The 24953-nt window shown below is 52.0% G+C and overlaps 2 protein-coding genes across 6 annotated transcripts in view; both read left to right on the plus strand.

Annotated features, from left to right (window-relative positions):
* HOXB3 (homeobox B3) overlaps positions 1-24953 on the plus strand; it is a 54416-nt gene that overhangs the window by 13406 nt on the left and 16057 nt on the right. The window contains exons 1-2 of one of the 5 annotated variants that reach the window (XM_061143820.1): positions 14526-14665; positions 16734-16911. The exons of 1 other annotated variant lie outside the window; for it this stretch is intronic. The gene's annotated coding sequence lies outside the window, so the exon portion shown is untranslated. Of the gene's footprint in view, positions 1-14525; positions 14666-15567; positions 15708-16733; positions 16912-21635; positions 21734-24953 lie in introns of those variants that run through there. 3 more of the 5 variants (XM_061143819.1, XM_061143821.1, XM_061143823.1) reach the window with 3 other exon arrangements.
* Positions 12289-15634, plus strand: HOXB4 (homeobox B4). Its single transcript, XM_061143824.1, has 2 exons — positions 12289-12949; positions 13774-15634. Exons 1-2 carry the CDS (start codon positions 12493-12495, stop codon positions 14070-14072), a joined length of 756 nt encoding a protein of 251 aa, XP_060999807.1. The 5' UTR covers positions 12289-12492; the 3' UTR covers positions 14073-15634.

The following is a 24953-nucleotide window of genomic DNA, read 5'->3' on the forward strand; positions in this document are numbered from 1 at the left end:
CCCTGGCCTTCCACCAGCTGGCCAGAAAAGTCTCTGGAAACCTCTTCAGGAAAAGTAATTTGGGCCTAAGCCCTGAGCAGGAGGCTCCTGGTCTTTTGGAAGAGATAGAGGCCTGCCCAGCCCCCTTGTCCCCTAGTCTAAATCCCAATTACCCTGTCACCCAGTAGGCAACCCCCCCTCCAAAAAAAATCAGCTCAATTTCAAAGGTTTCCCTCATCCTCAGTCTCTTCTACATTTATCAAGGGCTTCCTCTCTCCAGGGGCCCAACTGACCTGCCCTCTTGATTAGGAGCTGGGGTCCCTCCTAGAAGACCCTTGGTTTCCCCTTCAGCCGAACTGGCCCAGGGCCCGGGTCCAATCCTCTTCCATCCAAGTCAGCCTCCACCCTGAGTACAAGAGTCAAGTCTGGACACTTACCCGGTCCGTCCCTTCCAGCTTGGCCCAACTTCTTACAGGGCTGGGGGGGAGGGGGAGCTGGTGAGGAGGCAGCCGAGGGTCTTGGAGGCTCTATTGGGCCCTCTTTCCCCCTTCCCCCTTGACTTTGTCCCCCTTTGTCCATAGCAAACTATCCCAAAAGTCGCTATGACATTTAGATGTCAAATGGATAGGGGTTTTATCTTGAAGTTAGATCGTAAAAATCGCGGAGAAGTCAGACAGATACCCCTCACTGGCTCGAGAAAGTCACGTGAGGTCCATAAAGTTAGTTTTATGGTTTTGGGGAGTTGACACCGCGCGGTATATTTCACATTCTCCAGAATGTTAAGTGACACTTTAACTGCTCGCTGTGGTGGGGAAGGGGGCAGAGGTAGGTGAGCGCTCTCCGGGCCCAGAAGGCGGTGGTGTGGCGGCAGCCCAGGCCCAGCTCTCCCGCAGTAAGTTGCTTCCAGCTTTCGCTTTTCCCCTTGAAATTGTGGGGCTTGAAAGTAGGGGAAGGAAACTGTGCCTCCAGCAGGGCTATAGGGTAATAAGTGGGGGAACTTTAGCCTGGTTTTGCACCAAGTTCTGACCAGCTGGGTGTCTGAAGTGGGGCAGTGTGATAAGGCCTCCGCAGTTGGGGGGTGCTTGGTTTTATTTGCAGGAGTGCCTGACTCTTTTGCAGGCTTGTGTGGGTCCCTTCAGTCCTCTTGGAAATTTAGGGGGCAACAAAGGAGGGGTGTGTACTGCTGATAGGAGGGCCCCATGTTGGGGGGGGGGCACTCCACTACTGGGCATCTTCAGATAGACGCCTCCCCACCCCCAGGAAAGAACCTTTATGACATTCATATGTCAGGGGTGTGTGGAGGTGCGCCGCTAGGCACTTTTATCTGGATACATCTGAGCTGAGAAAAAGCCTGGGGAAGGCTAAGCAGCTGCTGTGGGCTGCCTTGCACTGGCGCACTCTCTGGCTTTTAGATCTTTGAACCCATGAAAGGGGGTACCTGGGTTCTCCATGCCTTCATCTGGGCTATCTGGGATGGGGAGCTCCGCGCCTGCCTTTGCACCCAACTTCAGACTTTTGGTCCCAAGCCAACCTGCTGACTTGACTCTATGTAGGGTCCTGAGGTCCAAGTGGGGAGCAGACAGAGGGGGGCATTTCCCTCAAATACAAAACCTAATTCCTGGCCAGGAGCGGGGAGAAGGGGAGAGCTTCTTTTTTTGTCTAGAGGATCTATGTGTTTAAGCAGATCCCTAGCGATCCCTCCAAAAATAAAAGTTGCTGAAGAACACAGATTCCCAACCGTCGGGAGAGTAAAAGGGTCTCCGGAGCTGAGAGAGAAAATTGGAAAGGTGCTCTCTTTCCTCTCCTTTCTTCTTCTCTCCCTACCAGAGCCTAGAGGCCCTTTGTTTTGTGGCACCGCAAACCAGAAGGATTGCATTATTTGACCCCCAGGGGGCCGTTATTTTCTAAGGATAAGTCACCCTCTTTCTGAAAGGTAGAGGCCTCTTCCTCACCAAATTGACCGCTCCATTTTTAAGATACATGGGGATCAACCATCCCCTCATGCCTCTTTTTGCCATCTCTAGATTTAGCTCACCAACTCGTGTTGTCCCTGGAATTGGACCTGTGACAACTTAAGAGGTTTCTGATCTTTGGGACCAGGAGAGGGTCACAAGATCCTCCCCTTTTCACATTAAAGAACATCTGCACTCTCTCCCCATCTCCGCTTTCTCCTGCAGCTGCTCTCTATTCCCTGAGCCCTCAGATCCCTGTCTAGGCCTAATTTACCAGATACCCTTCATGGGCTTTGAGTGCAAAGAGGACAGAGGACAGAGGCTTTGAGTGCAAAGGTGTCCTCCCCTTGGTGTGAAGACACATCTCTCCCAGAATGTTGGGGCATCTGTGCCCCATGGAAAGGAGATTCTGCTCAACTCCCAGAGGACATCAAGCACAATTTAAAATTCTAGTAAAATTTGGAGGCACGACTTCCACAGGTTTCCACCCTGGACAAGGCAAATGAGTTAAATAAGATGCAAAGGAAGAGTTTAGTGGGCACAGACTCTGATGAGGGGCCTCCTGGGCAACCTCATTCCTATGGTGCCCCTGATCTCACTCTGATGCCACCAGCCACCCTCTCTCAAAAACCCCAGACCACCAGGCCTGCCGCTAAAGATTTTTTGGCCCCCTTCCACATCAGTTCTGCAAATCCTGATAAAGAATGTGTGGGGCCAGCAGCCCAAGGACATCTGCTGGGCATATCTAGAGAGATTTTCCTGAATGGCAAAGGGCAGCTCTGGTGGGGTGCCACAAAAGCCAAAACTCTTGGAGGATCTCCTGTTGCTCTGAGCAGATCCTATCTGGGGAAGATCCCAGCCTAGCTGGGCTTTCCTCTTCCCCACTTCAGGTTCTCTGGGTAACTGTCTTCCCTGAACCCCAGCAAGGATCTGTTGGGGGAGAGGATGAGAGCTTCCAAGGGATTTCTCATGCAAAAGAGCTCTCTCTGCCCCAAGCCAGGCTGTGTCCTGCTCTCCAGCCTTCCCCAAGACATTCTCCAAGAAAGCTGTTCCTTTCTCTCCTCTCCCTGGCTGGATTCAGGCCCCAACCTTTTGAGCTGCAGGCTGGAACTTACTAGCCAAATCCTCATGCCCATCTGTGGGCACCTTCCACCTGGGGCAGGGTAGAGGAGACTGGCAGTCAGAGGGTGAGTCTATAGTTTCCCTCTGAGGCCAGCTTGACCACCACTTAATAGACAGTTTAATTTTTTGTCTCACTTGCTTATTTTTTATTATTATTTTTATTTTGTTTCTCTGAGGCTGTGGTGTGGGAGGAAGTATAAAGAAGTGTAAACAGGAAAGCCAGCCGGGCCTGGAGTTCCAAGCGCCCATATTTCATTGGCGGCTTCCTCTCTGTAACTGCTGCAGGGACACTTAACTCTTCCCTGGCTGTGACAAGTATTCACTGGGGTCTGGGGGGGAGCAGGGTGTAGGGGCAGGATCCAAGTATAAGCTCCTCTCTTAGGTTGGCTCCTTTATCCTTGGGTTTGAATGCTGAGGTGGACGCCAAGGATTCCAAATGAGGGAGAAGCGGACCGCTCAGCACAGTCCCCCAAACTCAGTCCCTTTCAGGACAGAGCAGAGAAGGCAATTGTCTGCATGGGTTTCACAGCTTGGGATCAGCCCAGCCAAGCAAGGAGAACAGGGCTAGCAAGAACACTTCCCCTCTTTTAGGGCAGAGCTCACTGGACTGTCCATTTTTTGGAGTTTCTCGGAGTAATCAGATTTCGAGGCTGGGATCTGCCCACAGCGGGATTTATCGATTGCTGCAGCGCTGTTACACATCCATATTAATTAACCTAGACACCGCCTGGAAACCAAGCTGTTTGGGATGGGGGAGGGGAGAAATTGGGGGCCTTTAAGGAAAATGGACATTTATCAGTAATTCTTGCCCTGGGGCTCAGATTGGAGAATCGCTTCCCCACAAGAAACACGTGTCTTCCCCAAGCTCCATGTCCCTTGACTTCTCAGCAAGAAGGGTAAGCCTGACTTACTCTTCACAGTCAGACTACACACTTCTTCAGGGTGGAATTAAACACTTCCTAGGCCGAAACACTTCAGAGTTAGTTTGCCCCAGCACTCCGATGGATGGATCCTCTGGTGGTTGTTTCCAGCACGACATTCTTAGAGGGGTTAACATCCCCTCCCCACCTTCCTTTCAACTTCCCCAAGGTAGAAGCTTTTTATGGCTTTCCGGCTTGTGTTTAGTGTTTGTTGGTGGTGGTAGTGATGGCCTTCTCCTTCCTCCTATCCCTCTCTCCAAAAAGTGATTAAAATCTGTTAAAGGATTTAATTAAGAGAGTTAAATGAAAAGGAAGGAGGCGCAAATGAGTTGGGGGAAAAAACCCACACCAAAGCTATTCTCAACGATTAAATCGCCATTTTAACAATATAATGGAGTTTGCATCCTGAAAGGGGAAATCAACGCTCATATCTCATCAATAATTCATAGAGTTCGGGATCACGCAGAGGTCAGCAGACGGGCCGAGCGCCGGCCTACTTGGGGCTCCGAGCTGCTGCCGCATACATTAGCGCCGCCGGCCGCACCGCCGTCACCTTCAGCGCTCCTACAGGTTTAGGCCGATTTTTTTCCTCCTTCTGGCGAATTTACTGAGACCTAGATTTCAGGCTTCAAGAGGAAGTGGAGGATTCAGGAGACTGGAGAGGATTGGACTTCGGGCCATTCTGGACCTGTCGGACCCCGAATAGATCAGCACATTCCCAAGTTTTAATCTCTTTCTCTCCTGCTTCTTTCTCCTACGATGTTTCAGGCATCTTCTGTCCTATCTTTTCTCTCCCTAAATCTCTTGGCATCCTCTAGCTTCCCCCGCCACCGCCCACGCCCCCGCTGCACGGCCACACTCTGGTCTGAGCCTCCCTAGCTGCGGCCCCGCTGCGGCCTCTCAATGCAGCGACTGACCATCTCTGACCCCCGGAGCTGGAGCCGAGTAGGGTAGGGACGAATGTGTCTAGAGAGGAAGGTACTTCGAAGGCCCCAACACCGCTTGTCCAGTCAAGAGATGACCCAGGAAGGCCTGGTGGAGCGGAGTGTGGATTCAGCCTGAAAAAGGAGTGTTGAGGGGAGCAGAAGGGGGAACGTCCTTGCATGTGGAAACATCTCCTTTTGGGGGCTTGGGGACACGATGGAGCATAAACCCTATATGTCGGAGCTTCTGGTTGTCCTAGTCTCTTTTTCCCTGTATGTGTCTCAACTCTTTTCTGTTTACAGATCCCCAAGGGTGCCTTGGGAAGGAGGAACAAAATCCTTCTCTGTGGGAGTTGGGGGCTTGGGAGGTGATATTTGGGAGCAAAGGAAAGCGAAAGAGGGCAGGTCGCCGCGTGGCCGCTGCACTAGCTCAGGCAGAGGCTGTAACGTCCCCGAGCTGCCAGCAGAGTCCGCCTTAGACCAAGTTCACAGCCAGGCTGGAGCCTTCCGGGTGCCAGCGAGCGGTCCGGCCAGGTGGCTGGGGGGCCCGCTGGGCCTTGCAGAGCCTGGACACTGAGCTCTCTCTCCAGCCTTCGGGGCCCTGGGCCCCCTCCGGTCCCAAGGAACCCTTCCTCCAAGCTCTCTCCGCTCCTTGCCCCAGAAACACCCTTCTTCTTCAGCCCACTCTATGGCTGCCGTATGTCCTTTCGCCTGGCAACGGCCACGGAGCCCCCACTCTGGGGGACACAGGAATGGAGGGGGTGGGTCGTCAGCAGCTCTTCCTGGCATCTTAACATGAGAGATGATGAAAATGCGGGAAGTGGTGCAAGTCGGAAGTGCAGCTGGCATCTTTTCCTGAGGAGGAGTTATTTAATAATGGAAAAAGATTGACTCCTCTTCCCCAAGTCTAAGGCCCTTAGTGGGGGTAGTTGGGGGGGGGGAATCCGGGGGGAGGGGGCGAGGGGGGAAGGGCAGGGAAGATGGTTTGCGCTTGGGTTTCTGCACCCAGAGCGGCAGAGTGAGACCCTGGGCGGTGAGGCCAGTGTTATTGCCGGAGGGGTCGCGAAGTTGGAGGGTCAAAAGTTTACAGCGTGCGTGAGCCGGCCGCGGCGGGGGCGGGGTGGGAGAGGGGAGGAGGCTGTGTGTGTGTGAAGAGAGAAGAGAGCGAGCAGGGGATGCTCGAGGTAAGGAAGACTCGTGGGCTCGGGGAGTGGGGTAGAGGCACTGAGCCGAGAGGCAGATATCTGGGAAAGGAGAACTGAGGGAAGAAGTCCTCCTCCTCCAAACTGGCTCTGGTGGGCTAGGGAGATGCACAAAAGAAAGCGCTCTGGGCATAGCCAATCCTCTACTCAATTTTCTTTCCTAAAGATAACCTTTGAGTCGCCATATAAAATTTAATTAAAACCTACCCAGCCGCACACATTTTAAAAATCCAATTACCCACACGTCCTTGTAGGACGTTTGGTGGGGCCAAGGAAGCCTTCCAAGGGGAAGACCTGATTCCCACCCACACCAGCCCCATCAGGCTTCCTCTAAAGGGGCGAAATAGCTGAATCCCCCAGCTCCTTCTCCCTCCAGGCAGGCTAGTTTTTCAGGGATTCCTAACCCCCAGGTGGGATCCAGGCAGTTGGAGTCCAGTAACCATGGGCCAGGACTAGAGGGAGTTTAAAAACTCCTATCCCTCCTTCCAAAGTGCTTGAGTTTAAGCACTTGGATATTGAAAGAAGGTTAGCTTAATTTTCTCACTCTCTCCCAAACCTACACTTGTGTGTGCTTCCAGAATGCCTCTCTTCCTGTTTCAAGGAGGGAGGGAAAATGAGAAGGAAAAATACTGAATGGCCTCACAGAGATCTTTTTAACTGGCGACCTGAAATGAACTTTGAGTCTATGCATTAAGCTTAGCTCATAAGTATAACGCTTAGAGACACTGTAATTATAATACCAGGACATATGCTTATTTTGGATCTTTAAATGACTGTTTGTTGCATTATGAGATGTCATCGTTCTCTTCTAAGTATTTAATATTGGAGGTGCTCTCTGGGTATTTGTCCTGCCAGAAAAAAAGATTATTTCAGAGTTTTCATATCAATGCCTTTTGAAACATGGCCAGAAAAGAGAACAAATCAATTTGACCCCAGTTGTTTTTTGTTTTTTTAAATTAAACCAACCGGGTATGGGTCCTCATTTCTACTTGGCCTTCAGGCAAATTTTTCTGGGGAGTCAGGCCAGGAGGGAATTCCTGGGTTCCAGAGGAAGTAGAGGTCAAAGCCTGAACTGGAGATTCTATTTCTATCTGTTCTTCCTCAGTCTCTTCCCCTCCACTGAGGGGAACAAGAGTGTTAGCAAGTTTTGTGGAGACTGGGTCCTGGGCTTGGTGGGGCCTCGCAATAGGGAAGGGAAGACTTCCGCCATCCCAAGCCAAGCTGGGTGCCTTGGGATGCTTAGTCCCAACCTCCCCAAACTAGGGGGATACCCCTTTGGAGACACTGCCCTGAGACTTGAGCTGGGTGGAGGGATAATCACCTGATCTACTTTTGCTGGTTGAAATGTGTTGAAATGTGTTGCTGGCATGCCACCCATTTCTAGTCCTGTCCTGGAGGGATAAAGCAAAGATAATCTCTTGAGTATTTTAAGCACCTCTTTGATTTGTTTCTGAACCTCCTGGTGGTGGTGCTGGGGGTAGGCAAAAAAGAGTTATAGTATAGATGAGAAATAATTTTAAATAAAAATGGAGGTGGGGAGGGTATGCTTTGATTTTTAAAGGAGAATTAAAGCCCCTGAAAGCCAAGTCCCCAGGTTTGACCAGTGCAGTCCAGCCCTTCTCTCAGGATTCTATCTTACCCAAACATGCTGGCCTGTGGACCAGATCTCAGCACCAGGAAGTGGAGGTCTCATTCCTGGGGCCCTGGAGCTTCCAGTTCAGGCAGAAATGGGGATCTCTCTGGCACTGAGGGGTGGAAAAAAGCAGAGTGTGCAGTTGAGTGGGAATACAGGCCCTGTCAATGCGGCCATTTATAGGGGTTCTGGCTCAAGTCTGCTCTCTGGGACCCAGATCCCCACATTTCCACTTCTCCAGGTGCTGGTCTCTATCAGGGGCTGCAAAGTGAACCCTTATAGAGTTCTACCCACTCCCTCTTTGCCCCCAGAAGGAAAGCTGACAAAAAATATTGGAATGATGGAATATCAAAGTGGAGGCTGGCGGCTGAGTCCTTATTTGAGTGGGACTTTGAGGGGCAGGAGTTGGGGGAAGGTTCTGGCAAAAAGTAGAGCTAGAGAGGATGAGCTGAATCAAATTCCTTGCTCTGTCATTTTTCTCCCAAATAATGACCTGCGCAAAATTCAATATGACCCAGCGAACTGCGCGAGCCTATTATAGTAACTGCCTGCTCATGGGGGAGGCCCGAGAGGGGGTGAACCGCAGGTCACGGCGTCTAAAAATTATTAAAATGTTCGAGAGCCTGGTGACGCGCCTAGCTGTTTAACAAAGACTGCCAAAGTATGAGATTAATACGAAAACTTGCACTTCAAAAACAACACACCAAAAAAACAAAAGTCTTGTTCCGGCCACCAAGGGGGCCCCGGAGCTCCTCTGCCCGCCGCGGCGGTTCGGTTTTCCGCACACACAATAGTGGACGAGAGCGAGCTTGTCGGGGGCCGCGCGGGCCCGCGGGCGGGCCGGCGGCCGGGAGGGCGCGGGGAGCGGCCCGGTGAGTACTCCCGCCCGCGCCCCTCCGGGCCTGGCGTTCCTGCCTTGCGGGCCGCCCGGGGACTCGCCTCCCCGGCCTGCGAACTCCCTCCCTCGCTCTGTCCCTCCCTCCCCGCCGACAAAAGGTAGCGTCGGTGGCGCGCGCTGGACACGCCCGGGACGGCGGAGGGGCTGAGCAACGAGGTCACTGCGGCAACCTGTGGCTGGCCGGGAGAAGGCGGCCGGCGGGCCGGCGAGCCACCGGGAGCGCGGGGGAGGTGGCTCTGAACGCGCGCGGAGCCTTGGCTTTTTCTTTATTATTTTTAGTATGCGTATTGATGTTAGTGCTCTTCGCGGGTGGAGAGCAGAGGCAGCCTCCTGCTCTAGCCAAGCTCGTCTCGGAAATCGCTGATAAACCCAGTCCTCCACCCCTCGCGGCGGGACTGGCTGGGGTGGGGAGTGCGACCCCTCGATGGGATGGGCAGGTGGCGGCTCCCAGCGCACAGAGGAGAAAAATCTCTGCGGTCTGTCCCCAGGATCAACCCCACAGGCTCTGCTTCCCACCCTCTCTCTTGGGGTGCTTGGGGGCACCTGGACTCCATCTCTTAAGAAAGTGTAGAGCAGCACAGAGGCCCTCTCCCAATTCCGAAAAGCCTACCAGTTGGACGAGTTTTAGGGTGGTGAGTTGAGAAGAACAGGAGGTATGGGGTAGGGGAAGTGGTCTGGCCAGTGGAATGGTGCCCCTGACTAAAGTGGCCTTTGACAAGACTAGGACAGTTCCCTGCTTGATGCTGGGGTGGTGGTCCTATCCACACAATTTGTCTGTGGGTCCAGGGCCAGGAGCCAGTCTTCCTGAATGCCCAAATGGAGGTATGAGATTACTTACTGGACCCTCTCTTGGCAAAAATAACTGCAATATTATTGTGTGTGTGTGATTTTTCAAATATAGGTGTTAGTGTTAGAAATCAAGCTTAGAGGCCAAACCTGGCAAGCTAGATTTGGGATAGAAAATCAGAGGGCTCTGGACTTGGTGGCTGGTAGGTGAAAACTCTCCTCCTACCCACGTGCAAGGGTCCCAGGGCCAGGTATGGGCACAGACCTTTAGAGTATGGTGGTTAGAGGGTTGTTTTTTTTTGTTTGTTTGTTTTGTTGATGTATTTACTAAAGAAATTTTTATTATTCTGACTTATTCACTAGGGATGCAGGTATTCTTCAGACCTGGAGCGATAAGTGAGGAGTCGGTGGAGAAGAGGTTCTGTGCACCCTTCCCATCACCCTCTGAAGGCCCTTAGCTTTCACAGTCTAGGATGCCATTCCCTCAGCTCCATCCTCAGTCTCCCAGCTTAGTTACTGGCAGCCTCAGGAAGGCCCTGCGAAACTGAAACTCCAGATCCCCCAGGTTTCGCAGATCCCCATTTAGGTCCCACTGCCAGCAACCCTAGCAGGTGGCTGAATAAGCAAGTTTGGATGGAGAGAGCCTGCCAGGAGCTAGGGAGGTGGGGGAAATGGGACTCCTTCTCACACTTCAGCTATCATCCCCCTTTTCTGGCCCCAGGAGGTATGGGAGGTTGGGAGGGGCCGGAATATCATCTGGCTGCATCTTTTACGGTTCCTCCTCACCCTCCATTCGGAAATGAAACGCCTTTGATCTTTTTCTCAGGTTGTAAACGGAATTGCCCGTCATTAAATATCTGGGGCCCCATCTGCTCGGTCTCCCAGCATTTTTCTTTACAGCTGTTTCTCTTTTTACCATTGAATTTTTCCAAAAGGACTTTTATGACACCCCCTTCACACCCAGCCGCCTATCCCTCTTCCCTTTGCTGAGAGGCCCCTTGGAAAATATCTAGATTTTCGTTTGATCACAAACTAAAGGCTGCAGAGGGACACGGAGTTGCCGATTGGGGTTTTGTTTTTCTTAAAAAAAAAGAAAAAAAAAGTCCTGGGGGAGGGGAGGGGCTGGAGGGCACCCAGAAGGGCCTGATTCTGACTATGCGGCAGCCTCAGGATGACCCTTCCTCCTTTTGTGCTTAGCTAATGTTTACATCTCATAATTCATGCACTGCCGCGGAGATGCACAGCAGCCCCGAGGTTCGCGTCCCTTTGCGGGACCGGCTGTTTCTGTTTCTCTCTAATAGAAGAGGAAGAGGGTTGAAAACCTTCTAATCCCAGGAATGGACCCACCGTGCCTTTTCCTGCTCCCAGAGCTCAAAACTAGGGGAAAAAAAAAAAAAATCAAAGCACTGAAACCATACCCCAAACGAAGGATGCGTGGAAAATAGGAGGACTGGAAAATTTCTGGGCCAAGAAGATCTGTCTGTCTTCTGTATATACCCTGTAGATCCGAATTTGTGTAAGGAATTTTGTGATCACAAATTCGTATCTAGGGGAATATGTAGTTGACATAAACACTCCGCTCATTTTTTTTCTGAAGAAAAAAATTTTTTTTCCTAAATGAGGACCATCCGGTGACACGAAGACTCCTTTCTTTTTCTTTCTTCCTTTTTCTTTTTCTCCCTCAACTGGTTAGAGATGGAGGAATCACCTACCTGAAATCTACCCATGCCTGCCCTTGGGAGCCTTGGTCCTTTTTCACTTTTCTTAAAAGGTTAATGTTATTGCTGATGTTTTTATTTTGTCCTCTCCCTTTGGTCCAGCTATTCCCTATTTTGGGTTCAGGGAGGCTTCACTGAAAATCTGGTAAAAATGACTATTGTCTTCAGTGGGCGAAGAGAAAGGAAATTCACTTTTCAAACGGATGCAGAGGTCGCTTTTCCGTTTGGGTGCAGAACAAGATGCCCTGGAAACACGCGATTACCAAAGGGTGTTATTGTGTGGGGATCACCCAGGCTCCTATCCTTAGCATCACAAGGATGTGAGATTTCTGCTCGCTGCTGAGGCGCGGCATTAACGGCAATTAGAACATCTCGCCGCCGTGGTTAGCCCTGCTCCGGTGTTTCTGGAATTAGCAAATTGCTATTCAACGTGCTCTCAGAAGTTGGAGGTTTTTCACTCCAGTGTTCATGTTCAGTGTGGGAAACTAACTCGTTTCTCCCGGTTTGGGCCGCGTGGGATAAGGGGAGGAGTGGAGAGGAGAGGGGAACAGACGGACTGACTGACACAGCCAAACTAATAGCGCAGCTAAATGCGATTTGGAAGGCGAGGTCTCCCCGAATTAGTGCATGAATTTCCTATCGATCCGCCCGTGGTTCCATTCATCTCTGACAAGTCCCTCCGTACACCCGCCTGGTTGCTCCGACGCCTCCTCTTTCACTCCCTACCCCTCCCCGTGCGGCTGCAGAGAAAGGGCCCACGCTCGATGCCTCGTTCGCCCGTGTGGGTTCTCCTCTCCAGGCGGAGCCCCTAGTCCGCCCCTCACTTAACGCCCCTGCTTAGATGCTGGGTGCAGATGCTCCTACGCCCCATCGATAAGAGGGACTAAGACCCTAAGGAAGGCCTGGGGGAGAGAGGCAGGACGGGAGGGGCCATATTCAGAGCCCCAACTTCTGAGGGGATCCAGGGATTGCGCTCCGCCCAGCGCCCCAACAGGCCCTCGGGTGGCAACCTGCTCACCCGCTCTCGCTCTCTCTCCCTCCCTCTCCCCGATCCCGGAGAGGCGAGGCGAGGCGAGGAGGCGGTGGCCCCGCAGGAGCCCTATGTAAATCCTGGTGTTGGGTGGGTGGGGGTGGGGGGTGGAGAAGAAGGGGAAATAAACCTCTTTGGCTGGAGTAGGGTCCGGGTGAGCAGATTTCCTTATCCGGGAATCGCAGGCGGGGCGGCCATTGGCTCCGAGGATCACGTGGGCCCCTAACTTTGTTCACTTGACAGTAAGTAGGAGGGCTTTCGGAAACAGGAAAACGAGTCAGGGGTCGGAATAAATTTTAGTATATTTTGTGGACAATTCCCAGAAATTAATGGCTATGAGTTCTTTTTTGATCAACTCAAACTATGTCGACCCCAAGTTCCCTCCGTGCGAGGAATATTCACAGAGCGATTACCTACCCAGCGACCACTCGCCGGGGTACTACGCCGGCGGCCAGAGGCGAGAGAGCAGCTTCCAGCCGGAGGCGGGCTTCGGGCGGCGCTCGGCGTGCACCGTGCAGCGTTACGCGGCCTGCCGGGACCCTGGGCCCCCGCCGCCTCCGCCGCCGCCCCCGCCGCCCCCGCCACCGCCCGGGCTGTCCCCTCGGGCTCCCGCACAGCCGCCGTCCGGGGCCCTCCTCCCGGAGCCCGGCCAGCGCTGTGAGGCGGTCAGCAGCAGCCCCCCGCCGCCTCCCTGCGCCCAGAACCCCCTGCACCCCAGCCCGTCCCACTCCGCGTGCAAAGAGCCCGTCGTCTACCCCTGGATGCGCAAAGTTCACGTGAGCACGGGTGAGTGCGTGGGCACCCCTTCCCCCTCCCACCCCCGGCGCTTTACACCAAAGGGACCTCAAGGCATGGGGGTGGGGGGAGCTAGGGGAAGCCAATTGTCCCCGCTATAAACTCGCCATTGCCGGAGATTTACGGTCGCCTGTTTTCAGAGCCACATAATTACATCCCCCATAAATTTTTATGGCCTGGTGGGCCCCGCGCCTTTGAAGTAGGTTCCCCATCCTCTTTGCCATTCTCACCAGCGACTTTTTCGCCAGGGAGATGCAGTCTCAGTGAAGTTGGAAATTGGGGAGGGGTGTGAGAGGTGGGGGAGGAGAAGGGGGAGGAGGTAATCTGTATTTAAGCGGAGAGTTGAGTCAACTCCCAGTATTTATTTTTTCCTTTCTTTCCTCTAGTCTGGCTCCTTGGCTAGTGGGCAAAAGTTTTTACTGGGGGCAGGCACTACTTGGAATCGGAACATAGAGGGTGGGAACTAACAGAAAGGTTTAGGGAAGCCCCCCCTCCCTCTTTCACCCCTCATTCTCCCATCCCGGGCCCCAGGCCAAGTCGGGGGAGAGATGAGCGATTAAAACCTTGTGAAGATTCCTCACTCCTCCCCGCCCCCTCCCCAAACAACAACGTCGTGACGGCAGAGTCGTCCAAAACTTAGAGGTCTCTCTCTCCTCCTGGGGTCCCGCTTTCTCCTTCGTCCCCACCCCCTCTGGAGGAAGAAGAGGCGGCGGGAGAGGGAGGGAGACACTGCGTTAGCGGGAGGAAAGGGCTCCCCCTCCTCCCTTTCGGGGCAATAAAACTTTCTCTTTCTCCTTCTCTCTGTGTGTGTCCAGTCAACCCCAATTACGCCGGCGGGGAGCCCAAGCGCTCTCGGACCGCCTACACTCGCCAGCAGGTCTTGGAGCTGGAGAAGGAATTTCACTACAACCGCTACCTGACTCGGCGCCGGAGGGTGGAGATCGCCCACGCGCTCTGCCTTTCCGAGCGCCAGATCAAGATCTGGTTCCAGAACCGGCGCATGAAGTGGAAAAAAGACCACAAGTTGCCCAACACCAAGATCCGCTCGGGCAGCACCGCAGGCTCTGCCGGAGGGCCCCCTGGCCGGCCCAACGGAGCCCCCCCGGCGCTCTAGTGCCCCCCTTGCGGGAGCCGCGAACCTCGGGGCGGGGGTGGGTTGCGAGCTCGGGGGTGGTTGGGGGAGACGAGGGAGGGGACCTGGGGCCTGGGCCCGAAAAAGCCCACCTGCCCTCCCCCCACGTTGTCTATTTACACGAATAAATGCGGAGGAGGGGGGAGGGGAAGCTTTATTTATAGAAATGACAGTAGGGAGCCGGGCGAGGCCCCCCAGAAGCAAGGTTCAAGTCTCTTGCTTTCTTCCTTAAAAAAAAAAAAAAAAAGAAGGAGGAAGAAAGAAAAAGACAGAAAGAGAAATAGGAGGAGGCTGCACTCCTCATTTTCAGCTTTGGCGAAGATGGATCCACGTTTCATCTTTAATCACGCCAGGCCCAGGCCCATCTGTCTTGTTTACTCTGCCGAGGAGAGGACGGGCCTCGGTGGCGACCATTACCTCGACACCCGGCTAACAAATGAGGCCCGGCTCGGCCGCCGCCGCCTCTGCTGCTGCCGCTCTTGGAAGACAGTCTGGATTTTCTTTCTTTGTCCCTCATTCCTGAAACCCAGCGAAAGCATCCTCTGACTGCCAGATAGCACAGTGTTTTGGCCACGGTAACAAACACGCGCACACAGCCTCCTTTCCCCTCCGTGCCCGTTCACCCCCCTTCCACCTTGGGGCCGGGGTGGGGACGACAGGCTGGGGACAGGTGGACGAAGGGTGCCTCGGCTGAGCAGGAGCAGGGCAGGGTAATTGAGTCCGAAAGAAAAAGAGGACCCAGAGACCGGGAGGGCCCTCCTTTGGAAGGTCAAGCCATGCCTGGCGGGGTGAGAGGCCAGTTGCCTTCTGGGAGCTGGATACAACCCTCTCCCCCCATCTAGAGTTGTGCAGTGGAGGCCTTTTCTCCTAGACTGAAAGTGAATGTGAAACTAGGAAATACAATACCCTTCCCATCTGGGAGATAAGGTTATAGAGACCTCTCCCATAGTTTATCGTTGCATTGATTATTATTATTATTATTATTATTTTATGTCATGTGCGTCTGTCCTCTCTCCTACTCTCTTTCTGACATTCCAAACCAGGCCCCTTCCTAGTCCTGGGGCTGCTTGAGTCTAGAACCCTTCGTTGGTGTGAAAATGTGTGTCCTGTACAGAGTGACAATAGAAATAAATGTTTGGTTTCTTGTGATCAGCACGGCGTGTTTTTGTTGAAATCTTGATGTAAAGATGCAGACCAATGCCACCCAGTGTATATTTTAAGTACCCCAGTCCATTCGGCCTCACATTAATGTGGTTGAGGAATTTTTTCGAAGGATCCAATGGGAATTTCTATCTCAGAGGACTGCAAATGGTGGTAGCTGGTGTGTTTTCCTTTTGGGGTGGGTGTGTTTTGTTTGGGGTTTTTAATTTTTTCCCTCTAGTCCAAAAATGGATTGAAAGGACTGGGAGGGCTGACTCCAATCCCTAATGGGGAGAAAATGTTTCATTGTAGGACACAAGAGGCTTAAGTATGGCAAAAGCTTTCATATTGTGATTTATTTGTCATAAGCAAATAAAATGCGGTTAAAGCTGTCTCTTTCTAGACAGACGGCTCTTTGCTTATTAAAGTTGTGAGGGAGGATTCTGCGCGGCTGGCCTCTTTCCTCCCCGTAAGAAGGTATCCTTTTCCTCTGAGGTGTTTAAGGCTTTAATGAGTCTAATTTTTTGCACAGATGTTTCTGGGTGTTTGCAGGTTTTCAGAGTATTTTTATATTACAAAGGAGCTAGCCGGTGCCATAGCTCAAACTCTGACAAGCAAATAGATAATCAAGAAGACAAATGGCCTCTTTTGTGAAGCCCTGCTCCTGTATTAATTTTCATTTTCTTTCTCATAGAAAGTATCGAAAGTATGACTGGGGACCAAATAGCTTTCTGTCTCTGAGGTCCCAGTCACCCCTAGAATGGAATGGGGGAAGGGGGAGAGGGTGCAAGTGACCCTCAGAAGCTCTGGGGAGGCTTGGGCCACTTTGGGGTCAAGCCCAGGAGAAGTTCTAAGGCTCTGGTCTCGGACTCCGGTCCTGTGGTGGCCCCGGATACAGCCATCCCGCCCCCCAAAATTTCAGGGCTCTGGAGAGCAAGTGCAATTCAAAGTCGTTTTTCAGTCCCAACTGGCTTCAGAAAATAAAAATAGCCAATTCCACTAGCGCGTTTTACTGTTATTTCTTTTGCATTCCTCCGGTGTGCAGCTCCCGGGTGTTTGAGGCTGGCTAGGGCCCCGGGACAGACCGGCCCAGGGTCCACCGCACGGGAAGGGGTGTTTGAACCGCCCGTTTCAATGCTGTGGGGAGACTCTTAGCAAATCGCATGGACCTGGAGGTTGAGAGCAGCGAGCTTTGTTTTCAGTAGAATCGCTGGTGTGATGTTTAGCTGCCCAGGGATGCAGCCGCCCTTCCCTTCTAGAGGGGGAAAATAGTTCCTAAAAAGCATATTCCACCTCCCCCCCCAGGAATGTCTCTATAGAACCAAATCAAAGCTGCTCTTAGGAAGGTATGAATAGAATAAAAAAAAGATTTCTATGGAGCTTAAAGTTCACAGCCATTCTGTGTAGACAAGAGCTAAGAAAAATGTGAGAATTATACAGAAAACCATTAATCACTTCTTTTCTTTAAATACGTATCCTCTCTCCTTTGTTATTATTCAACAGCAAATCTCCGCAGACCGGCTGTTGGGGGAAAAAAGTGTTAGCCGCCACTCCCGGATCTGCAAGGGGGAAAAAATTTGGAACCATAAAGTTGAAAACTTTTTTCTCTCAGTTTGGAAGAAGCTGTTCGTCATGAATGGGATCCGTGGAGTTCAGGCGAGAGGAGGCGAGAGGCGCAAAGGTAACAAAGCCCCCGCCTGGGTTGGCTTTTTTTTTTTTTTTAATCGTTTTATGAGCTCTTTTTACAAGGGAAAGAAGAAATACTCTCTCGCCTCCTTCTTTTTCTTTTTCAACTATCTTCACAGGGTTTTTATGGTGGATGCTTGGTCCAGTTTTGATGCCTTTTATGATGACAGATGCTTGGGTCAGGGACTGACACCTGGAGAGTGTTTGAACTGACTGGGACTGAGGTGTTAGGGCCCCAGAAAACCCCCAGAAAAGATAGGGAGGCAGTTCAGAAGTGCTTTCTGGTTTTAGAAAATGCAGCAGGGCCTGGGGAGCCCCAGCATATGTGTGTGTGTGTGTGTGTGTACTGAGTTGAGGTGTACATGTGGCCTGTGAGTTCCATAACTCTGCTTGTCTACCCTGGGGGCTGGTATCCCACAGGTCTGTTTACCGGTGAGTTGTTGTCACTGCTACTTTCTGGAAAAATGGAAGGCAGTTTTGGGGGGTATAGGTGGATGTTTTCAGTTTTTCTTTTTGTGTCTAGCTTGGGATTCTGGACAAATATTTGCCACTCTCTGGAGCAGGAAACTGTTCTGCTTGCAGGCAAGGTTCGTTGACGCCAGAATCTTCCTCTTCGACTCTGCCCCCTCCCTTTTTCCTGAAGGCTCAGAGTTTAGTTTGCTTTCCTTTTGCTGTCTTGGTTTGGGGGCTCTGTTCCCCGCTCAGGGGCCCTGCTTCTGAGGGTGAAGGAGCCAGTAGACTCTGCCTCAGACCAGAATGTGCTGGCCTTTCTTCCTTGGGACTCACTGAGGGTTTGGAAGTAGGAGACTGGCAGGAGAGAGAGTTCATGGAGAGGCCACGTTTTCTAGGCGATTAGCTCAGTATTAGAACCACAAAATGACCTCGGAAGCCCCTTGACCTCTCTGAGACTGGACATTGTGTTGGCTCTTGCCTCCTGCCCAGAAGGGAAAGTCACACCTCTGCATCGAGGGGTCCTTGGGCTGTTGCATGTCCCATCTCCACCCCCCCCCGCCACGAGACCCCAACCCCCCTTTTTTTTTTTCTATCTTGAAGTTTCTGGATTATTTTTCTGTTACTGTCCACTGGAGAGAAAATAAGCAAAAAAAAAAAAAAAATAGCTCAGCTGGGGGAGGGAAGTAGGGTGCTGGTTTCTCTTCCTGTGCAGAGCTCCTTTCCTCAGGCAGACTCACCCCTCCATCCATGTCCAGTTCACCCCTCCTCCTTTCCTGTCCCTTTGGAGGGGGCTGAGGGAAGAAAGACAAAGGGAGACAGATATGAGAGGTCCAGGGGCTTCAGAGAGCTAGGGGAGCAAGCCCCTGGGTCCTAAGGAGAGAGAGGGCCCCGTTGTGGTTACTATCTCTCAAGGTCTGTTCTCCAAATCCACAGCTTCTTGACCCATTTTCTGAAGTCCCTTTGTTTAGGAAGCTATTTCTATAATCACTGTCACCCCCTTCCCCAGTCTTCAATCCCACCCCAGCGACTCACAGTGCCCACAGAGTACCTCCCCACCAGAGGAGCAAGAGAGATGGGAGAAGGGTCAGTGTAGGCTGTCTGATCATTTCCAGGGACAGCTGTGCCACATTAACCAAAGTTTCCAACAACTTTTAAGAGATGCATGGAGGATTTGTTAAGATGTGAACTCAACAGAGAGCCTTTCCAAATCTGAATTCTACTTGCTGTATCTTAAAAAATCTATACCAGCAGCCATCCTCTTAGGAGGGGATAGAGACAAAGAGAGAGACAGACAGACTCCAGCTGGGAAAAGGAAATGTTCCCTTGGTTAGGACTAGGAGAAACAGAACCTTGCTGGGATATATGTGGGATGTTGGTTTGCATTTTGTAAATTGTCTCCTATGTCTTGGGGACTGTCTCAGACAAGCAATAACTGGCTTGGCATTGGTTGGTATCCTCTCCTTTGTCCCTGGGTGGCTTAACAAGTGCAGGGGCTGGTGGCCTTGGTAAGAAAAGGGAGCCAGCAGAAAAGCAAGTTGGACTCCTCCTGAAATGAAAATATTTGGGACTCAGGGGAGATGTGCACCCATAACTCCTCAGAGCAGATAAACTGTTGTGAGCCCTCTATAGGCTCAGGTGACAAAGATCTAGTCACCTGGGTCTTTACAACCTACTTTCTGACACGTGAGGATTACAGATCCACCAAAGGGAAAGTGAAGGCTGGGGTTCCTTCAAATGGGAACTGAGGGACTTTCCCCCCACCCTCACTGCCAGACCCCCAACCTCTGTAAAGCTGAGCGCGGCCGGCAGGCTCCCCAGCCCCTTGGGCTCACCTTCTACAATTCTAGCGGCCACCTCTATCCTCGGAACCTTTGGACCGCTCTTCATCCAGTTCGTCGGCCCCCCCATGTTTCCTCCTCTTTGCACCCGCCAGGGCAGAGTGGGGTTGCGGGACCAGCCTGTGCCGGCTGCCGCTGGGGCCGCCCCAGCGCCCGTGGTGGGTCTCCCATGGAAGCGGCGGCCCCGGGAGGGGGGTCTGGTTGGAAAGCGGAGTTGGGAAGTTTCCCAGCGTGAGTTGAGCGCTGACGGATTTGTGATCAGCCATAAAACCGGCGCGTTCAGATTCGTAAATCAATCTTGCCTTTCTCACAGTATAAACGTTCGCTTTATCGGCAGCAAGAAAGCTCTCTGCTCGCGCCCCGGCGCTTGTTTATTTGAACATGGACATTCCCAGGATCCGAAAAGAGTGTGGGCATTTGAACAGAACCTGCCCGGCGTGCCTCCGTGTCACCGGCTTTTCTTTAGCTCGTCCTTAAAATGAATTTACCAGTTTTGAGATTGGTGTCTTCCCATGCTCCCGCATATTCTCTCCTCTCTTCTCTGCTACCCCCGCCCCCGCCCTCTATTTTTCTTGTAGACTTTAGTGGCCTGCTTTTCTTGGGGGGAGGGCAGTTTTAATGGATTTCTCTGGCCAGGACCTTGCAGGGAGTTGCCCTCGCTGGAGTCGGGCGCGCGGCTGAATTCAATACCAGTCTGCGTTTTGTATCTGCACAATCAAAGCCGATCACCCCCCTTCAGAGCCCGGGCCCGCCGGCGCCCCACCCGAGCGTAGAGAGCGGTATTCTTAGGGGATCAGGCCGGCCCAGTGCTCGGCCGGGGCGCGCGCCGCCGCTCCTGCTGGACCCAGACACCGTTTCTTCAGGGGTGGTGAGGGCACCTGGGTCCTCAACTTCTCCCCCTCGAGTTGCTTTTGGTTGAGACCCCTCCAGACAAACCGCTGGCCGCTCCTCGGCCCCCTGCCCCCGCCCCAAACCACATCTGTTCTTTCCTGTCGGCCGGCCCCTGCGGCTGCCCCAGAGCTGCTGAAGATAAGGCTGGAAGTGTGGGCTGGGCGAGGGGCTCCTTCAGGAATGTCTTCTCTGCTTCCCTTTGCAACCCCATCCTACACCGTGGCCAAAGACTCCGATTCGATTCTGGGACTCTGGTCATATCTGGTCTGCTCCTTCTGGCGCCAAGCTGTATGTGAAGGTTTGGAAGGATGTTTTGTTTTGTTTATATCTGAGATGAAGAAGTCTGTGTATGTTTCTCTCTCTAGGCAGAGGGGATGGATTTCTTCTATCAGCACCAGTGTTTAACCCTTCAATATGAAACCCCTCATCTTTTTCCTATTGATCTGTCTCCATTGTCTGCTGATTGGAAGCATGGGGGGTACTAACACCTGGAAAATAGGAACTGGGCTGTCAGGCCAACTTCAAAGCCTCTTTCTTCCCTCTCCTCCCCTCCAGTTCAAACCTCTAGCTATCTTCACTGGTGTGTTAGGGGTGGGGAGGGACTGAGGCAGGGTGTGACAGAAGTACCCAGAGGTTGAGCACCCACTTCTTTTGTGTAGGAATCTTCTTAGTCCAGGTCTTTGTCTCTAGAGCGTATTCTCAGTAGAATTTGGTTCTCTATAACAGTAACAACACAAGGAAAAAATGTCCCCCTTGTGGTTACTCTCTACTCTGGAAGCTCCCAAGTCATCTCTTCACCCTGTCCCTTTTCTGCCCTTTCAAGAGGTACCACAAAAGATTTTTTAAAAAACAGAATTAAAGCCAGAAACCCCCTTCTTTATACACATATAATCTGGATCTATGAAATGTTTCTTTTGAAGCTGGTCCCTTTAGAAATTTTGTTGGTCATGTAAGGAAGAGGGGGAGTATGCCCCCACTAAAATACCCTAGGAGTGAGGGTAAAATAGAGTTGGGGAGAATGTTAATGTTAAAGGATGTAGAGAGAGGAACTGGATGCTGAGAAATCCAGGGGCTTGGAGAAGGACTCTGTGCCCATCCCACCCCACCCCCCAGACGCCCCTGCAGACTATTTCTGCACCTTCACAAACTAAGCAGAAGCAGGAGGAGAAGGGAGAGAGGAGAGGTGGGCTGTGGGTAAGTGTGTGTCTGGGGGGGGGGATGCTGCTTAGGAAGTGTAGAAACAGCAGATACAGATATGAATGTGGGAAAGAGAACTGGCTACTATTCCATTGGTGGGTTGGGGGGAAACCTATTTCACAGGAAAATTTCTCCTCCTGAAGGGGAAGGTCATAGTGGTCCTTTGAGCCTGAAATCGAAAGACCCCCTTCCCCCTCCTGGTCACGTGATTCATTAAATAATTAATGCCGAGGTTGCAGAATAGATATGTATTCGTCAGGAAAATCACAGGCTCGGTCTCCCTGTTTCTGACGTGCAATTCAACTGTCCTTTGAAAAACAAGCCTGTACCCCGAGAAAAAAAAAGAGAGGGGGAGAGAGAGGGAGAGAGAGAGAAAAAGAGAGGGAGGCAGCAATAAAACAGCCCCGCAGCCGGAGCCACACCGCGGGCTGGGGTATTGTAAGTAGAAGGGATTTCTCACTACCTACCGCGTCTTATATGTCCATGTAAATTTATTGTTTGTTATTAATGTTATTGTCGTAAAATGTGACAAATAGCCATCTTCATTTCCTGCCATTTCTCTTCACATGGTGCTCTGTGTGTTTGTACCCATTGAGGCATTGCATAGAGATTTTAGGAATATTCCTCTTCTCTATCTCTCTCTCTCTCTCCCTCTCCTCCAACCTTTTTCTTGATTTATAGCAATATGGGTGTCAGCTTCTCGGCCGGCATGCCAGCCATTGTGTGTGTGTGTGTGTGTGTGTGTGTGTGTGCGTGCGTGCGCGTCTGCGTGTGTTTGTGAGCGAGTTGTGTTGTTTATGGCCATGTCTTCGATAAATCATTTCTCACAGAAAATGATGTGGAAGCTGGGCTATTTCTGCGGCCGGGAAAGAGTCACTCTCGGAGGCACTTCCTCTCTCTCTGCTCTGCTCCCAGGAGTTGGTTATTTCAGACGATTTACAGTAATATATCAGCAGTTAATATGAAAGCTCTATAGCTGGAGGTCTTAAATTACAGCATCTGTGATTATCAATTAAGGCGAGATTTGTATAAATTTGGTAAACTAGAAATGCCTCATTGGCATATAAACCCAGTCAAAGACCACGACCTAATATAAAAATTATATTTGCGAGCCTGATAACAGCCAACATTCCTGCAGCAGCAGAGAGAGCTTCATTTTTCAGCGGTTCCCCTCCAGGAGTTTGGCTGCTCCGATGTTGCCGGGGGTAAAGAACCCAACTCTGAAGGCAGAAGGAGCCTGGGGGAAAGAGAGGTGGAGGCAGGAGAAGAAATTACTGAAGTTGAAGGCAAAGATGTTTGCAATCCATGGGGACCAAAAAGAAGTCCTCTGCAACTGGAGGGGGCTGAAGGGATTTGGTTATAGTGTTCAAGCTTAACCTATAGGACTGACGTGTATGACAGAGTGTTGAGGGTGGGATAGGAGCTACCCAAGCTGGGGGAGACAATGGAGGCAGAGGCTGAAGGGCTGGGAGGGAAGCTGAAAGCTTTGGCTCCCCACCCTTCTGTCTAACAAAACAAGGAAGTGAATTCACACCCTAGTAGCCTTCCTTCGACCTCCAGAAACAAAGAAAGTTTCCTCAGCGGTGAGGGACTGTGTATTGAGGGCTAAAGGAGGGGAAAGTTCTCTAAGTTTTTCTAGAAGAGAAATGTTTCCAGGTGGTCTCAGAAAGTTGGAGAGCATTTCAGGACACAGGGTGTGTTCCTCTCCATAAATCCCCATCCAAAGAGGGAGCAAATGGGGTACAGATTGGAAGGGGGAGAGGTCACAGTACCTCCCCATTGGGGAGGGGTCTGCTGGTTGAGAGCAAAGCCAGAGGTGGCTTTTGGGGATGTTATGCACTGCTCCCCCCCCCCCCCAGCCAAAGTTGTTATGGATGAGGGGCAGAGGGAGCCTTGGCCAAGTTCGGTTGGGGCTGCTAGCATCTCCTTCCCTGGCTGGAACCCGGCCAACTGACTTTATAGCCACTATTATCTGTGATACTTAACTCTGCCTGCTAGTGTAAACCTTTGAGCAGGAAAATTAGAGTGATGCCGCGCCCAGGTGTTAATTATTCATGGCATCAGCTGTGCCTTGGAGCGGCTGCTTAGGCCCCAGTCCACCTAGGAGCTCACTCCCATGCTTTGCTCCAAGTGGGCACTGAGCCCTGTCCTTGTTAACAGACAGCTTTTGGGGTGGATGGTAGGTGAGGCCTCCCAATTTGGGAGTCTGGGTTGAAAAGGGTTTAGTGAGAAAGAGAAGGAGAAGGCCAAGACCCTAGGCTGGGATGAGGTGGGGGTGTTACCTGGTCTTGCTAAAAGGAGCTGGGGAGAGACTGGATTCAAGGGCAGCTTTGACAGGGCTGGAGATCATGGGGAGGTGGGAAGGACTGGAGGAGTAGCAGAGAGACCTGAGGGATAGGGGGCTCCAGACCCTTCAGGCCCCCCATCCTTGGTATTGGAGAAGCCCCCCACTCCTCAATGTGGGAAGCAACTGTTTCCTTCTCCCTCACCTGGGAAGTGATGGGGGCAGGGGTAAATGTGGAGAGGGCGAGTTCACCCTCAATCCAGTGCTTTAGGATTGAGGCTGAAGTCTTAGAATCCCTGAGCCAGGGGGAAGGGAACAGTTGGGTGCTAGTAGCTTCTGAGCTCAGCCTGTTTTGGAGGGTGGGGAATAGCAGAAGGCTGAAGGGTTTGCTCCCTGGGACAGGCCAGAGCCTCGGAGGAGAGCTGAGAGCCAACCTCACAGGCCCTTGCCCCTGTGCTTCCAACTCCCCTTTCTGCTGTCGCCCCCTGTCACGGTGGAGGCCTGATATCCGCCACCCCCCTTCTTTTCCCCTCCATTCTTTCTGCCCCCTTCAGGTCTTTGTCTCTTCTGGCCCTGGGGATACCCCCTCCTCTTCTCTTCCCTGGGAGACAAAAGCAGGAGAGCATCCCTCTCTACCATTATCTTTTAGTCCATCTCCAGCCCCTTACTAAATCTCACTGTGTGAGGCCTGATGCCTTCCATCCAGGCATACAGGCCTACCCTCCAGATCAGGAGGTTTGTTGTTTTTTAAACATTTGGTTCATGTAGCCATGAAGTGCCCTGCCTCACACACACACACACACACACACACACACACACACACTATTGGCTTTTGTGCTGTTCAGGAGATGGGGCAGAATGTATTTGATAGAAGGGGCTTTAGGAAAACTGCTGATTCTTATCTTCTCCCCAGACTCTGCTGGAGTCCACTTCTGTGTATATAATTATAGTGTTTATCCCTGTGCCTTTACGAAGCTGGGCTGCCAATGCTTTAATGAGCTGAGGAGTTAGATGAGGAGAGAAAGTTAGAAGGAAAAAAGAGAGGGTCCCAGAAAGAGAAGCAGCAGCAGTTTCCCTTTCTGAGGAGGGAGGTCAAGGCAGAGCCCAAGGAGAGGATGACAGGGAGAATGGAGACAAAGGCCACTCAGAGGGGCAGGGAGGCTGTCCTGGCAGAAGGCATTCCCCAACTTGGATAGGTACATACACAAGAGTTAAGTGAGAAGGGAAGTGGAAAGGAAACCACTCACTTTGGCCCCCTTCTCTGTAGAAGATGTCTCCATGGAAGAAAGGTGAGTCCCCCCCACCACCCCCAAAAGGACAGGGCCCTGAGACCAAGGGCTCCACATTGCCCAGAGGCCAGCCTATTAAGCGAGT

The sequence above is a fragment of the Dama dama genome, chromosome 5 (genome assembly GCF_033118175.1).
Source record: "Dama dama isolate Ldn47 chromosome 5, ASM3311817v1, whole genome shotgun sequence".
Lineage (NCBI taxonomy): Eukaryota > Metazoa > Chordata > Mammalia > Artiodactyla > Cervidae > Dama > Dama dama.